General features: G+C 37.3%; 1 protein-coding gene across 1 annotated transcript; it reads right to left on the bottom strand.

Annotated features, from left to right (window-relative positions):
• Positions 1 to 3,116: 3,116 nt before the first annotated feature.
• On the bottom strand, positions 3,117 to 16,815 carry LOC134795278 (prolactin-releasing peptide receptor-like). Its single transcript, XM_063767073.1, has 2 exons — positions 15,185 to 16,815; positions 3,117 to 5,390 (listed from the first exon to the last, which is right to left on the bottom strand). The coding sequence occupies exon 1, from the start codon at positions 16,501 to 16,503 to the stop codon at positions 15,193 to 15,195; it is 1,311 nt and encodes a 436-aa protein (XP_063623143.1). The 5' UTR covers positions 16,504 to 16,815; the 3' UTR covers positions 3,117 to 5,390; positions 15,185 to 15,192.
• Positions 16,816 to 17,445: the final 630 nt, after the last annotated feature.

A 17,445-nucleotide genomic window follows, 5' to 3' on the forward strand; every position in this document is an offset into this window, starting at 1 on the left:
CCGCTAGAACTGGATCTGCATAAGGTTTTGGCAGATGGGGGTGGTGAGGAGATGAATCGTCAAGAACAATTACGATACCAGTCTTTGGTTGGTGCATTGAATTACCTAGCATGCAACACGAGGCCCGATATCTCGGCGGCTGTGAGCTTTTTGGCTCAATATAATTCATGTTGCCGATCTGTACACATGAAGGCGGCTAAGCGTGTTCTACGTTACATAAAGGGAACGTGTGACTTAGGCCTTCTATTTCAGAAGTCAAAAGGTGAACGTAACGATCATTTAATTACAGGTTACGTTGATGCTGACTGGGGAGGCGACATTAGAGACAGAAAGTCTTATTCGGGGTATATGTTCAAAGTTGGACCGAATATAATATCCTGGGCCATGTTGCATAATAAACTACAACTAATATTACAAGCGGAACTCCTTTTCTAATAACTGAAGTTAGAAAAGGAGTTCCGCTTGTAATATTAGTTGTAGTTTATTATGCAACACGGCCCTGGGAGTGCAGAAAGCAGAGCTGCGTGTCACTTTCTTCAAGTGAATCAGAATTCGTCGCATTGTCTGAAGCATCCAAGGAAGCTGTATACCTCCAGAGGTTAGTGAGTCACGTATTCAAAAAGGGGAACTCTGAGGATGTCAAGTTGTTTGTAGACAACCAGAGCGCCATGGCGTTGGCGAACAATCCTGTTTCTCACCGGCGGACGAAGCATATCGACATTAGGTACAATTTCGTTCGTCATTGCGTCAATGAGGGGTTGATTAATTTGGAGTACATCCCGACTGAAGACAACTTGGCCGATGTCTTAACTAAGCCATTGCCCCGCGTTAAGTTTGAAAGGTGTGTGACTGGTTTAGGTTTAGACTTGAGTGCTTGATGATGCTGTGAGTGTTCACATGATGATGGATGGTTGCTTGAGAGGAAGTGTTGGTAGGTTGCTATGAAACCGTTGTTGTTGTAATGTCTGTACAATCAACCGTCAGTCATCTGATTTTATGTATCAAATATATTCCTCGATATTCCACTGCGACTTATTATTCTTCAATACCCGACCTACATACTTCCAATGACACAAAACTGGACTCTCTCTCTCTTCTTAGTCGTGCACTCTTGACAGAGTGGTCGTGGTCATGTCACGGTCGATTTCTGCGCCACCGCAGCTCTGGACAAAACTGTACATCATTCCGATTTTGGTGTAACTATTGATATGTGACAGGTAAACTTATACATTGTAGATCTGTGGTAAAATATGTCTAAAGGGGCCCACAGATTACCAGTTCGCCGGACGATATCAGCCTGGCAGTTAAACGCAAAAGGTGACAGTTCCGAACAACTGACAGGCTGATATATCGTCCGGCGATCTGGTAATCTGTGGGCCCCTTAAATATGTTTATAATTTCATCACACTTTGTCGTTACCAAGACACACGGGATTGTTATGCCATTTAGGGTTCTTGCTGAATTGGAAATTCTATAGCGTAAGTATTGAACATCCAATTTAGCTAAGACTCTAAATGGCGCAACAATCACGGATCAAGCTCCGCGATATTTCAAGCGCCGCGTATTTTGACAATCCAGACTGCAAGTATTATTTAAACGTCATAATTTCATAGAAGTTTGACATTTAAAATAAAACTTGCACAATCTGGGCTAAGAAAATCGCTGCCAACTTAGCTTAGTCTTACACTACAGAATTTTCATACACTACTACTACCTGTTTTAGCCTTGAGCGTAATATGTATATGCCTACACTTGTTTGTCGCCTCCTTGAATTTTCTCCTCTTGTGCAAAAGTTTCCCTCTCCATAACGCCCTAGAGCTTTCAACAAAGTTAGGCATGCTAAAAGTTGGACCTGTCTTCATTGACTTATATTGTAAAGACGGGCCTTACGGGCACTAAGAATGGGGCCAGGGCTATAACCGCGAAAATCGAAGTTCGCAAATTGCGGGCATTTTTATCTGTCACTCTAATTACGCCGTCATTGGAGTAAAAGAGAAAGATCCCCGCAATTTGCGAATTCCGGTTTTCGTGGTAGCCCCTCTGTACAGCGGTGTCGCGCGTACGATTTCGAACCCATCGTGCAGTCTAACGCCACAACGCCATTGGTTGATGAGTTCGCATAACGCGCGCCTTTGGTCGCAACTAGTTGCGTTAGACTGCACGATTGGCTCGAATTCGTGAGTGACATCGCTAAACTAGACCATTTTTAGTGCTCGTATGGCCCGTCTTTATAAATATATCAATGCTTGTCTTGCCTTGCCTTGAGAAGTTAAGGAACAAAACGAGACAATATTTATTGGAGCTGCAATTGTTTTTACTTTGTGCAAATATTATATTGTAGGAACTTTCAGAGCGTTTTCACATTGTCGGATCCGATATCGAATGTCCCATGGCATCGTATATTTTGTACTTACGCTTACATTTCAACAATAAACTTTAAAAAAATGAACTATTAAATATATTAAGAACGGGTTACTCACGTATTTTAAGTCGAAAAACGCTCGACATGTAATACGTAGTGACCCGTTCTTAATATATTTAATATGTCTGTGTCTCACGAAAGTTTTGTTATTACAATTTTAAATAATGAGTAAGAAATAAAACACTTTACATTTTGCTTCTTAGTGGTCGTATCCTACATTCCCCATATTTTAATATACCCTTTGTAATAAAAATACTATTGGATCACAACTACGTCTCTATTTTTGACTCAATAATCTAACTCAACATACTTGACCATTATGTTTTATCTTGCCTCAGTCAGGTGGCCCTTCAACAAGAAACCCCATTCAGCAGAATTCGTAGGAATAATAAATAGTAAAAGCGTGAATATTACGGTAAAGGTCAACAGGATCGTTAACATAAGTAAGGAATTTAACCGTTTTAACGAGATATTTTAGGTTACAAATATATTAAAGATCTTTACTAAATAGGTATATTTAAACTCACGTATTTTGATAATTTGATACAGCATAATAACTGTGCACCACTGTGCTTCCAAATGTTACACTTTTGTTCACCAACGTGTGGGGCTTAGTCTAAACTAATAGGTATGTTAGTTTGTGTTTTAGTGTTTATATATTATTATTTTTGAAAAGGAAAAATAATAAATACAGTCCTTTGGTATAGTTTATTGACAGATTGACAACGAATTGCACATTTTTCCATTGACATTTAGTACAAGGCCTAATTTCGTATCATATACATTAACAATTAAAAAAATATCCTTAGTTTAGACAGCATTCGTTAACCTAAAACTTAAACATACAATACAAGTACTTAATAATAATTTACAAAGCTTATTAAAAAGTGTTTCTATCAATGGGCTCATAATTCCTTTAGGAATTAATTGATGTAAACACTTTTTTATCACAATAAAGTATGTATGTACACGAAACTAATTATAATCTATTTTATTTACAACGTTCGTATACTATTACAGTATTTATCTAAAACAAAACAACATCGCAGTTTAACTACTAACAAGCTTAAAATGTATATTAAATAATACTATTAATTATTATAAAAATCACAATGAATGTTCAACACATGATGTTTCATACGGTCTTTCTGTGAGGTAGGTAATTATTTTAGTAAAAGTAAATCATTTGAAGCGTGGAAGTCATGGGACTAAAGTTGGGCCAAGCCTGCTGATGCGTGCCATTTGCAATGACAAAGTGTCATCATTAATGTCAAATTTGTATGATAAAATGACCAATTATAAGTAATGGCACTTCCTCACTTGGTTCTGTTCAAGTCGATGCAAAGCTAGCTAGACGGACTCTTACCGTAAAATATATAATAAAATCAACATACTAGTAGGTACAAAATTTAATCGTCACATCGGTTCGCCGAAATGAAACAGCCAATTTTTTAAGCGATTTGGGGTTGTTTCCATATCGAGTAAATTTAGTTTAGTACAAGGCTCGGAGCCGGTTTTTTTCAAAACCGCCTATATCGCCTATACCCAATATTATTAATTATTTTATGCTCTTTACGTAAGACTGAATTATGTATTTAGGTACAAATTCGTATGATTAGATTGTCCCATTAAAAATTAAATAATAAAACAAAGAACGAAAAAGAACGTAATAATACCGGTATTTTTTGTATGAAGAAAAAACCGGTTCCGAGCCTTGGTTTAGTATGACATACAAATATAGCCTCGTACTTAAGACCCAAGCCAATTTTTGCGCTTTTGAATTTGGAACTTTCTTTTATTTCTATAAGAGTTCATAACTCGAATTTAATTTGTACTTTTACAAGTACGCCGGGACTTACGAGGATAGGCTACGCTGAGTAGCTATCTAATTAGTAAAAGATCTGATGCGTTGGTGTCCTAAGATAAGTTTTGGAACGGAACTGAACGTCATTTTTTCGAAGTCCGAGGACTCTTCTCTTATTTTAATTATTTCATACAACATTTTCAGAAAATCCATCGTTGTACATAATCCCAATGCCCCTTACAGCGTTTCATCATGCCATTTTCCATTGATTAATTTACGGAACAATAAAAGGCAATATCGTTGAGTTCGACATCACCATCAGCTTTCGATCTGATTTAAAAAAGAATACGTCACATAAAATTAAATACAGGGTGATTCGGGAGACGTGAGCAGGATCAACCCTGCGCATTCAGTAAATTATAAGGATCTATTTTATACAATTATAAGATAAACGTTATTTTTCTAGAGTAAAAGAAAAAGTTTTAATTTATTTACGACATACATGGACACCCTACAAGAATACTTCCGTCAAATACCGATACTCTTTGCTTTATCCATGACAACTCTCAAATTGAATCTCATCAAAGTCTTCTGGTTACTTTTTAAAAATCGTATCTCATTCAAGTGTGAATTATTTTTTCTTCATACCAATCAAAGAGCTGTCATAACGGTCGAAGAGGTTTGCTTTATTAATTAGATGTTGTTGGGTGGCCATGATTGTAGATAATTAAAATTATCCTTACTAAAAAAGTTATAAACAGGGAAAAAAATTATGATTGTTTTTTGTTTTTTTTGATACTGATTTACTGACTGCGTAGGGTTAGCCTTGTACATGTCTCGTTAATCAACCTGTATAATAAAACGGTCGAAGTCGAACATGTCAATCAGACTTCAAAAAACAGTATGTCCTTTAAAATATGGATTTAGCTACCTAAATCCATATTTTAAAGGAAAGGAAGTCAGCCAAGAAAGTGGCTGACCGTACTACTCAACGAATTCAAATTGTTCCACTGGCGTTAAAATTTAATTCGATTATATTTTCTACAATTGTCTATTTTCATTAGATATTTACATCGATCACGAAAATTCTAGACGACTCTTCCTTTAAAGCACTTTAACAATTAACGAAAACTATGTAATCACGTGCACAGAAGTAGTAGGTACCTGTAACAGAAAAAAATGGCGAATTAGGCAACAAAAAAGTGAGGCAAGGACATATAATAGCGTATTTCACGTGCGAATTTCGTGGTCTTGGCGTTTAATCAAATAGAAATGAATGCTCTTATTTGGTTGGGTGAATATTTTAATCAAAATCTCAGTACCTATATTTGATATAAACAAATTAAATGTCGTCCTATTTAATTTATTTTTTGTAAGCTTTAATATTTATATTGTAGGTAAACACATGTTCCTTTATATAAACCTTAATAAGTACCATATAATCTACGTATTTTATAAATAAATATCTAGTAGCCATTTTAGGCAAATAAATCTATAGGTGCTATTTATGTATGCTTGAACCTCAAAGTTTAATAAAAGTTTGACGTTTAAAATAACACTTGCACTGCGTGTGCTATCAAAATCGTTGCAGACTTGTCTTGGTCTAACTCTATCTATCATAACCATACTAGCATAAACTACTAAGAAGATATGCATACTAGTCAGTATTATAACCCTCATTTTGCTCTGCCAAACCGGTAAAAATGGCCGCGCCGCCGCTATACGGAAAGTATAACCCGTGCTTTTCTAATATCTGAATAAACTACAAAATAATCATAGTAGAGTTTTCTTGATCTATATATGAAATCATAATAAGAGAGAACTCAGAGCCTGATAATGTACCCAGCTGTCGTGTGCAAAACCTTTGTCCGCACTCTAGTGAGCATTTGATTGCCTCACTATATCTCTATTGACGCGAAGAAGATTGGCTTCATGGATATATCACAACCATAATAGTCAGTATTATAGCCTCCATTTTGCTCTGCCGTAGTCCGGTAAAAATATTGTCAACGAAAATTTAGTTTTTAAAATAAAACTATATGGTCGCCGCTATACGGATAGAATGGAATAGAATAGAATAGAATAATTTTTATTCGCAAGAATATGTATGTACAAAGGTGTCCTTATAAATAGTGAGTAACGATATTCAGCCATTTGGCATGCAAATTTTAGGAACATCAACAGCATAAGAATAAACAAAACTTCCGTGAGACACAAACATATTAAATATATTAAACATATTAAATATATTAATTAAGTGGTTGCCGGTTAAGAATAGCGCCAACCTATCTCCTCCTTGGGTGTCGTAAAAGCCGACTAAGGAATTATACTGTGACAGGTCTAAATAAAACCTTTGATCAGTCACAATATGCTACTTTCGCTGACCCTAACTGCGTAAAGGAGCGGCTCTCAGGGGTGCCTGGGGGTACGGTTGGTAGTACAGCATAGCTAGCCACCAGCTAAGTCCGATGGACTCGCTAACAAATTACGGATGTGGTCCTCCAACATAGTGGGGGTTGTGCGGCGGGTTAACAGCCCTCCCACGGAAAAACTAATTCGTTATGAAACCGACACAAGAGAATATACGATCTGATCCCAAAACAAACGACAAATGGCATGGCATTGAGGATCTCCGATTAGCCTCGTGGAATGTGCGTTCTCTTTATAGGCCTGGCGCTCTGTACCAAGTAAACAGTGAGCTACTTAAATACAGAATAGATATAGCTGCCCTTCAAGAGGTCAGATGGCTGGGCCAGGGAGAATGCGATGTTGATAACAGTTCAATTTTGTTCTATAGTGGTGGTAACGCTGGGCAACACAGATCTGGGACTGGTTTTATGGTAAGGAAAAACTTGGTCGGCAACGTGATTCGATTTGACGCAGTGTCCGATAGAATATGCGTCATTCGTATCAAAAGCAAATTTTGTAATATTTCAATTGTAAACGCGTATGCCCCTACGGAAGTATCCGAGGACGAAAGGAAAGATGCTTTCTATGACCACCTGGAATCCGTCTACGATCAACTACCAAGCTTCGATGTCAAAATACTAGTAGGCGATTTCAATGCCAAAGTTGGACGTGAGGAAGCGTTTGTGCCTACGATAGGGAAGCATAGCAAACATGAAATTTCGAACAATAATGGTGTAAGACTCATAAGTTTTGCATCATCAAAGGCAATGGTCATCAAAAGCACTATGTTTCCTCACAAAGACATATACAAAGGCACCTGGAAGTCGCCCGATGGTCACACAGTAAACCAGATTGACCATGTTGTTATCGATGCTAGACATAAGAGCACCATACAAGATGTAAGAACTTTTAGAGGAGCAGACTGTGACAGCGACCACTATTTAGTAGGTATTAAAATAAAAGCAAAGATTAATGTAGAAAGAAAACAACGCATCCAAGGCAGTAATAATATCAATATTGAAAATTTGAAGGATCCCAACATAAAAGAAAAGTTCCAATTGGAACTAAGCAACAGATTCAAAGGACTGACAATAGACGCTGATATAGATAAAAACTGGGAAGTTATGAAAAACACAGTTAAAGAAGTTGGACTAAGAATACTTGGGAGAAAGACAAAGAGCAGACGGAAGAAGTGGTGGAATGAGGAGTGTAAGAGAGTAACAGAAGACAGGCGACATTACAAATTACTGGCCGAACAGGATAGCCAATGGAAAATAAACCATGAACAGCTACAGAATGAGGCGAAACGAGTCATCAAAAGAGAGAAAAGAAAACATCTTGATAACTTGGTCAGGGGTATGGAAGTTTTCATGAAAGCACAAGAGTCCCGAAAATTTTTCCAAGAGGTGAGATCTTTCAGGAAGGGCTACCAACCCTCTACACAGATGCTCATTGATGACAGTGGGAACCTAGTAACATCACGTGAGGAAATTGAAGGTATGTGGCGGGATTACTTCAAACGTCTGCTCAATTGTCCTCCTATAGAAGAGCAAGCCTCGCTAACAACAGACGACAATGACCTGCATGTAGAACCTCCTTCGTTCGAAGAGGTACACAGCGCTATCATTAGGCTAAAAAACAACAAAGCTCCAGGCATTGATACGTTGCCTTCCGAGGTGTGGAAGTATGGCGGAGGGGCTGCCCAATCCAAGCTATATGAGCTAATTCTCGGAATCTGGGAGCTGGAACGACAGCCCCAGGAATGGAATACAGGTGTCATCTGCCCCGTGCACAAAAAAGGCTGTAGAAAGAAGTGCTCGAATTACCGAGGGATTGCCCTGCTTCCTACGGCGTACAAGGTTTTGTCGTATGTGCTATTAAAAAGGTTAGAACCGTACGCGGAAAGAATCCTAAGTGATTTTCAGTGTGGGTTCCGCAAGAATCGTAGCACAACCGACCAGATCTTCCTCCTCAAACAAATCATGGAGAAAAAATGGGAGTACGCTCAGAGCATCCATTCGTTATTTGTGGATTTCACAAAAGCATACGACAGCATCGACCGAGGCGCCCTGTATTCCATTTTGAGAAAGTTCCATATTCCCAAGAAACTTGTAGATATGATCCAAGTAGCCACCAGTAAAAGCCAAATGCGCGTAAGAGTTGGTAATGAGTTGACGGCTGCTTTCACGGTGAGTACCGGTCTGAAGCAAGGCGATGCCCTGTCCTCTATGCTTTTCAATTTGGTTCTGGAACATGTTGTTCGAAAACTACTTACGCTTGACATTGGTGTCGAACTGAATGGAAGGCATAGACTGATAGGGTACGCGGATGATCTAGCCTTGCTAGGGGAAAACCGTGAAGAGGTAGAAATATCGGCAAGTATCTTGGAGCAAGAAGCAGCAAAAGTGGGTCTCAGAATCAACCATGATAAATCGGAATACCTCCACATGAAGCGGTACAGGGACAGTCGCACCCAAAGACAGAACCTACTTGTGGGTGAAAACACTTACAAAGGAGTGTCCAAGTTTAAATACCTTGGGTGCACTGTCTCGGATACACATACAAGGGAGGACGAAATCAACATCCGAACTCAAAACGCCTTACGCTGCAGTGCTGCGCTCCATAAGGTTTTGGTGTCCAAGCTTCTTAGTAGACGTACTAAGCTACGGATCTACAAGACCGTGATCCGCCCCATTCTGATGTATGGGTGTGAGGCTTGGACACTAACACTCAAGGAGGAGAACAGCCTTTTAGTCACAGAACGTAAGGTGTTAAGGAAGATTCTGGGACCCGTCAAAAGAGACGATGGCAGTTGGAGGATCCGAAATAATGCCGAAATAGAACATCTGATAGCCGAGCCAAATATAATAGGTGAGACCAAAGCGCATCGTCTCCGCTGGCTTGGCCATCTCGAAAGGATGGGTGAAGATCGGGCAGCCAAAAGGGCCTACTTGGGTCGACCAACTGAGCGCCGTCCTATTGGTCGTCCTAAATACCGTTGGGCAGATAGAGTGGAGGCAGGTCTCCGTGAGCTGGGCGTCGGCGAAAGCTGGCGGGATACCGCTCTGGACCGATCAAAGTGGCGTGCTCTTGTGTTGGAGGCCAAGACTCATTTTGGGTCACCGCGCCAACCAAGTAAGTAAGTAAGTAAGTAAGTAATTAAGAACGGGTCACTCACGTATTTTAAGTCGAAATACCCTCCTCGACATGTTTCACTTCTCGGTACGGAGTGAAACATGTCGAGCGTTTTTCGACTTAAAATACGTGAGTGCCCCTTTCTTAATATATTTTTTCTACTCCCGTACTTTTATTTGTCATTTAAAGGGTCGTGCACACACCTTTAAAACCCTACCTTATAGTTGTCAAGATAGTCTATTCCCCAAAAAAGAATTCGTGCATACACGCAGTATCTTTTTGGCGATTTTACGATACTTCGTGTAATGACCACTTAAAAAATCTTGAATGAAATACAGTGTTGCCAACCGTATTTTAAATGTCATCTCTGACAAATAAGTGAACCATAGACATTTTTTTTTTAATTTCATTCGTTCATTCATTCTTTTCCCGCCCGTACGGATTTTTGCTACTTCTTGAATTAAAAATAATTGTTCAATTCATAATTTTATTTCAAAGTAAGTGCTTGGTCATAGAAAAAGTATTGTATGCAACTTTGTTTAACTGAGTCAAAAAAATACTCGTGGCGCCTTTATTAACAATTTTCGGCTTCGCCTCAAATTCTCTCACGCCACTCGCCTTTTTTGACCTCTCTTAAACAACGGTTGCATAAAATACTATAATAGGCATAATAATTAAATGATAACGGAATGTATAACCTGTGTACAGCTTTTCTAATATCTGAATAAACTACAAAATAATCACAGTAGATTTTTCTTGATCTCTGTATCAAATTATAATAAAAGAGAACTCAGAGCCTGATAATGAAACTAACCAGCTGTTGCGTACGAAACCTTTGTCCGCGCTAGTGAGCATTTGATTGCCTCACTATATCTCTATTGACGCGAAGAAGATTGCCTTAATGGATACATACGACTGAAATCAATTCTAGGAAGTTTTCCAATTTCAGTGATCTGATATTGATATGATTTTAATGGCACTTTTGGCCAGAGCAAAGATTCTGGTAGTGGTAGGTACCCAATACTACCTATATACTTACATAACAAATAGGTACATGAAAAACATTGAGTTTATGACTTATTATTTTTTTCATTAAATCTCGAAAAATCATTCTAATTCAGAAATTCGAAAATAATCGCTGTTGTTGTCGTTTCTACCACTGCAGAGTGACCTAAGACAATGTTTACAAAAAGTAATTGGATATATTAAATTTAATATGTTGTTTATTTACAAATATACGGAATTAAAATTACAAATTTTCTTGATTTGTAAACTATAGATGGTCAAGCAGATCTTGTCAGTAGAAAAAGGCGGCAAATTTGAAAAATGTAGGCGCGAAGGGATATCGTCTCATAGAAAATTTGAATTTCGCGCCTTTTTCTACTTTGCTTGAGACGTAAGATTTGCTTGGCCATCTATATATCATCAGTAGCTTATTCTTTCATCTTATTGGTCCCCACCCTGTATTCGTACTAAGCTAGAAGCACTGCGGTATGTCAAATCGGTGTCAAATCACCAAAACTCGAATGCTTCTCCGGTAGGTATATTTGCGTGTGTACAGTACATTATGTGCGTATACACTTGAAAAATATTTCTGGCTCCCAGAGAATTTCATTACGCGAATATTTTTAAATGAGTCCCTAGCCTTAAAAATATTCGTCTGCATAAGACTATAATATAATTATGCACAATACTAATTAAAAATATCTAATCAAGCATTTGATCCTTGACATAATTTTATATACTTAACATTAATTAAGTCAGGGACTTAATTTTCTATTAAGAACGCCTGTTTGCATAAAAGCACGCTCTTAATCTTTTACACGATAAAATTAAATATTAAATATTAAGTGTGCTCGTATATACGGAAAAGTTTAATAAAATATTCTATTTTTAGTAACATCGCTATTTGACTTGATATTTTTGAATTTATTTTGCTCGTCTCATTTATTACGATATTGTTAATAAGTAGGTAAAGAAAAATTTTTAGAAACTTGACGTACTCTGTTCAAGCTTTTAGTTACTTGGCAAAATTGTGATGAAGAAGAGAAATCAAAATATGCACCGTATAAAAATCTTTGTCAGCGTATTTTTGAGCTATTTACATTGTACTAGTGTAAAGATTTCCGAAAACAAAACAAACATTTTTTCGCCTTTGTACTTCCACTACTGTAATTTATTTTTGTAAACCCATGTTGTGTACAACAAAGTGATTACTGCAATTACTACTACAAAACGCTTTGTAAATTCTTCTCTCAATATTTAGGTCAAGCTTTGTTTTAGCGAAAATCTAGACTCTTTTACTGGAATTTGGTTCCTACTTCTCACTTTAATCCCGCTAAAATGCTGATATCACCGCTTCAAGCCGTTAAACTCTTTTACGGTTTATGACTTCATGCTTTAAAATATCGTGATAAGACGTTGTTTCCTCTTTTAGAACATTTTTGTTCTAGCTCTTGTGGGATAAGTCCGCTTCAATAAATAAAACTGGTGTATCTTCCTCGTAAATAGCATTATTGCGCTCGTAACACATTTTATTGCTATCTGTACGTAGATTTCGTCTCATAGATTCTTCATTAATCGCAGAGAATCAACCTCCACATTGGCTGTGTTATACCCAGCTACCAATAAAGGTGGCATTCGGATGGCAACTGCAGCTGCATTGCTGTAACGGCATTACTGCTGCGGCGTCGTCGCGGGCGCTGTTACTGTCAAGTTCCTTGATAAAAAAATGAGTGACGGATTGAACGTTTTTGTCGTGGCAGTAATGCGACCACGAACGTCACTCATTTTCCTTTACTTTTACTACTTCCCTCTCGTGCTAATATTTCTTAATTATTAATATTTCGAACGAAAAGCAAAGAGATTTGTTTAAAAACCTGTCTCCAATGAGTAGATATAGATATACATCAACAACAATAACTTTTGTAAACCGGCGGAGTAAGCAAAGTGCTACTGTCCGAAAAACTTATTTTAATTGAGATAGTAGAGACGCTTGCTATACACAGGTCTGGTATTCATGATCACATATCGTCGGCCTAATTCGCAAACTTCGTAACTCAATTTGACCAAATTTTACAGGAGGCACAAAAAACTTAATTACCAAAAATTTTGCATGAAGACTTGCTTAGTTTTTTTTTACATAATGTTAAGTTAAATTTAGCCGTCAGATTGTTAAAACCATTTTTTGTTTAAATCACCTGAACCTGGAAAATTTGACGTTACGAGTTTTTCTTGAATATTTTCGAAAGTTAATCGGGGGTAAGAGTTTTGCTATAAAAATCCTTGAAAATAGTGGATAATCTTTTGATCTGAACATTCTGAACAAGGTAATTGTGGATCTAAAAATATATTATTTTAGTAAACTTTAAACAGAAAAGCCTCTTTACGCAAAACTGACGTGCTATCACAACGCCATTGCAGACTGTACTGAAGGGAGTGGCGGGGGGGGAGATATGAGTTATTCCTTTTACAAAATAGCGGTCGGGAGTTGCGAGGTTTTCTATTTTGCTTATTAAACGTAAACGGTTTCTTTTTGGTACCTATTTAAGAGTTTTGCCGTTAGATGCGTTCAGAATAGTACTATCAAAAAGTGTCAAAACATGATTTACAAAAAAAAAAAACGTCATCGCAAACTGTACTGAAGGGAGTGGCGGGGTGGAGATACGAGGTATTCCTTTTACAAAATGGCGGTCGGGAGTTGCGAGGTTTTCTATTTTGCTTTTTAAACGTAAACGGTTTATTTTTGGTATTTAAGAGTTTTGCCGTTAGATGCGTTCAGAAAAGTGTCAAAATATGATTTTCATAAAAAATGCAGTTACGAGGTATGCGAATTACTAGTACTTGAAATTTTGTTGACAATATTTTTACGCGCTCAGAAACGCCTAAATCATATGACTGTGTTTTGATCAAATTCACTATGTAGTGGATGGCAATCTGTGTGTCTACAAGATTTGTGCTCGAATCGGAATGCGAAAAAGTGGGAATTTGCTGGAAATGGTTGTTACGTGGTTCAGGCTTATTGTAAATGTCGTTTTTATGATCAAAAGGTCTCGTGGGGATAATATTTGTGACAAATAGAGGACATAGTGTTTTGTTAACAATATGGTGGATACAATTCACAGATTTTATTTCCTATTGCGAAGGACATGTATGTTGCTAATTTGAAATGGTAAAAATATACTTAACAATAAAATTAGCAGCAGAATGGAAGTAAAATCAATGTAGAGACGACCGTTTATATACTCTGAGCGTACCTAATGTAGGTTTAGGTATTCAGGAATGGCTAGATGCACTAGGTATTACATCCTTAGGGCACAGGTATTTAATATGATAACTAGTACGCGAGGCACAATGCAGTCTCTTTATTGCTACTGTCCGGACAGAACGAGGTTCAATCACAGAGTGTCCCAGCTCTGCCTGAGCAGCACCCCTTCCTTTCTGGCTGTGTCTACGCGACTTACGCATTCAATTCTAGTTTATGCCCTGTTATAACAGACTTCTCTTCTTTAAATTGTATATGCCGGTTATTCTTTAATAATTAAGTTAAATTTACGGTTTTTCAATTATTCAGAAAAAATAAATAAACACGAGATTTGAAATGTAAATTGCCGAGCAGTCCGAGCACTGACTGTTTCCGTTTCTCGATTAAACTTTTAACCCCAGACGTAAAACAACAAGTGTGTTACGGATCTGGAAATGGCAAAGCAAATTAAGCATTCCTGATTTAACTTTGCATTGGTGATTTTTCCAATACTTTGATTTCATACCATTTTTAAGGGTACCCGTACCTCAAAAGGAAAAACGGAACCCTTATAGGATCACTCGTGTGTCTGTCTGTCTGTCCGATCATTCCCCCCCCCCCCCTCCTTTATCTCCGAAACTACAGGGTTCCAAATTTTGAAAAAAAAAATCACAAAATAGTTCATGACCTACAGATTTTTTGATCCGACCCCTACGGGTTTTTTAAAGGCATTTCATTCACGTTCCACATAAAAAATACATTGTTAAAAATTGGGTAACGTACGGAACCCTTCGAACGCGAGTCCGACTCGCACTTCACCGGTTTTTTAATGTAAGAGTTTTACATTCAATTTAAATTTATGCTTGTGCATGACGTCAACATTGAAAAGTTTTTTTTTGTACTTGGCCGGTAAAGGGAGAAAATTAGTTAAGCTTTGAAATAGCATGAGTTCTATTTTTCATTAAAACTGCTCATTACGTTTTTCATATTTCAGGATATTTTTTTTTAGTTTAGGCTGTAGTCTTATTAGTCTCACGGCAGTTTTGTATTTAAAATTATCTTAATGTTACATAGGTTATGTTTAACTTTTTTATTTATTTAATAAATGTAGGTAGGCTAATTAATGTTAAGAAATTATCTACTAAGGTTCTAAGAATAACATAAATCTTACCGTTGAAGCTACAACGCTGACACGATGGGCTCCTTATCCGAAGTAGTTACAGTTTTATCTACAAACATGTACATATTAACACAGTCTTCACTCGGACTCGGATTGTCCTCCGGTTTCTCATCAGGACTTATATTTTCATCGTCCTCATACACTTTCATCTTATCTTCGAACTCCATTTTATATCTAACTGAAGGCATTTTATTTACAGTTGACAACAAAGATTCTTGTATCGTGTTCTCATTACCGTTGCAAGTCTTTTCGGATCGAAACATATCTGTTCTCTCAGATGCGTTGCATTTTCTTTTAGGTTTCTTAACTAAAACTGCCAAACAGGGAAGAATTTGCTTAAACTCTTTCCGGAAGTTATCGTTCAACCAAGCGTAAAGGAAAGGATTATAGCACGTGGAGGACATTGCTATGAAATGTGCAAAGAAGAATAATACCATATAGTATCTCCAATGCTCTGTCAATGAGTAGAAATCACTGCTTATATTTGTTAGATTCAACGGTAGCCAAGACAGACCAAAGATAGCTACCATTGCTATTAACATTCTATTCGTTCTTCTTTTCCTTTCTCTTTCAGCATCTTCCTTCTTACTATTCTTACTCCCTGGTCTTGATTTTAACCTATCATTTAATTTAACACTAACGCATGTATAACAAAACGCCATGATGGTAAAAGGTAACACAAATTGCATTATAGTCGTAATGGCGCCAAATGCTTTCCGAATTTGATCTGAAGGCCATTTCTCCACGCAATAAGCATTATCTCTCTCGCTTTCTTCGGCTTCTGGATTATATTCTAAACCCATATAGTAGCCATATGGGAATGTTACTGTTAAAGCGAACACCCATATTCCAATGATCAATGCAATACAGGTGTTAATCTTCATTCGCGGTTTAAATGGGTATATTATCACGAAGAATCTATCTATGGCTATGGAAGTTAAAGTGAGAGTGGAAATATAAACGCTACAGCCTTGAGCATAAGGCATGATATGGCATAGCAGACCGCCAAACACCCATCTGCCTAGGAAGGTGTAGAGGGGTGTAAATGGCACAGCAAATACGCATAGTAATATGTCTGACAAAGCTAGGTTCGTGATGAAGAGATTAGTGACCGTTTGCATGGCTCGGTTTCTAATGACAGCATAGCACACGAGAGCATTTCCGAAGATTCCTATGATGAAGATTAGAGTGTACGCCGTGCAGAAAACTGCTTGGATAGCTTTATCTTCGATAGGGTCTGGTGGACGAGAAGCGTTTGCGCTTTCTGTGAAATTGTCATTGTAAGACGGTTCAGTACTCCATTCGGTCATAATGAAATCTTTTTAACTGAGCATCACAAACCTTTTAGGTTTGTTGCTATCATTTCTAGTTTTGCTGTATTTTAGTACAGTTCGTGTCATAGTGTTTATATTTGGTTTATCAACTTCTTCTTTCTGGTCTGAAGTGCTTCATGTTGCCTTGTATCTATGACGTCATTTCGTTTAAGCGCCCATAATCTGAAACAAAACAGTAGTAAGTATTAAAATGATGTTTTTCATCACTCAGTTTGCATAATAATCTAGGCTTAGTGATATCAAGGGTAATATGAGATAAATATTTGATTTGCCTTTTCAAGTGTGCTTTTAAAGTACCAAAAATAACATCGATATATAGTGTTTTGATGTCGTGCACTCACTGGTTATATTTAAAGCTTACCTATTTATATAATATACCTATGCGAGTGTGATGTACCTAATATTTATTTAAAACGACAACGACAAATAGGAAGACAGCTGGTGCCGCCATATTTAAATTTTGATCAGTATAATTAAGGTACTATGTATCTATAACTAACCTACATGAAAGCTTAACCTATAGGCACACTACTACTGCCAATCTTAATAAATTCTCAGGAACTGTATCAGTTAAGCGATAAAGTCAAGTCCTGTCAGGACAACGTGTAGGTATATATATAAAATGCGCTGTGATTGATTACTATTTGATTATCATGTTACTCGGGGCAGGAGTAGGCATGGAGTAGGTATCTAGTAGTTCGGTTAAGGCGAATTATTCTGGTGCAAATCCATACCTAAATAAAATTCATAGCTATTATCACAAATTTATAACTCATAACACGAACTAGTAAAAATTCAGAATAAAAGGCCTGGTATATTTCTCTCAATATTATGAGAGAAATATAAGTACCAGACCTTTTTTCAGCTATCATTTTTTTTTTATAAAAGAATAAATGCTCAATAACGAAACTGTTTTAG

The sequence above is a fragment of the Cydia splendana genome, chromosome 12 (genome assembly GCF_910591565.1).
Source record: "Cydia splendana chromosome 12, ilCydSple1.2, whole genome shotgun sequence".
NCBI classification, from domain to species: Eukaryota; Metazoa; Arthropoda; class Insecta; order Lepidoptera; family Tortricidae; genus Cydia; species Cydia splendana.

Coding starts and splice junctions, on each gene's coding strand:
- LOC134795278 (XM_063767073.1), bottom strand. CDS start 16,503: ATGACCGAATGGAGTACTGAACCGTCTTACAATGACAATTTCACAGAA.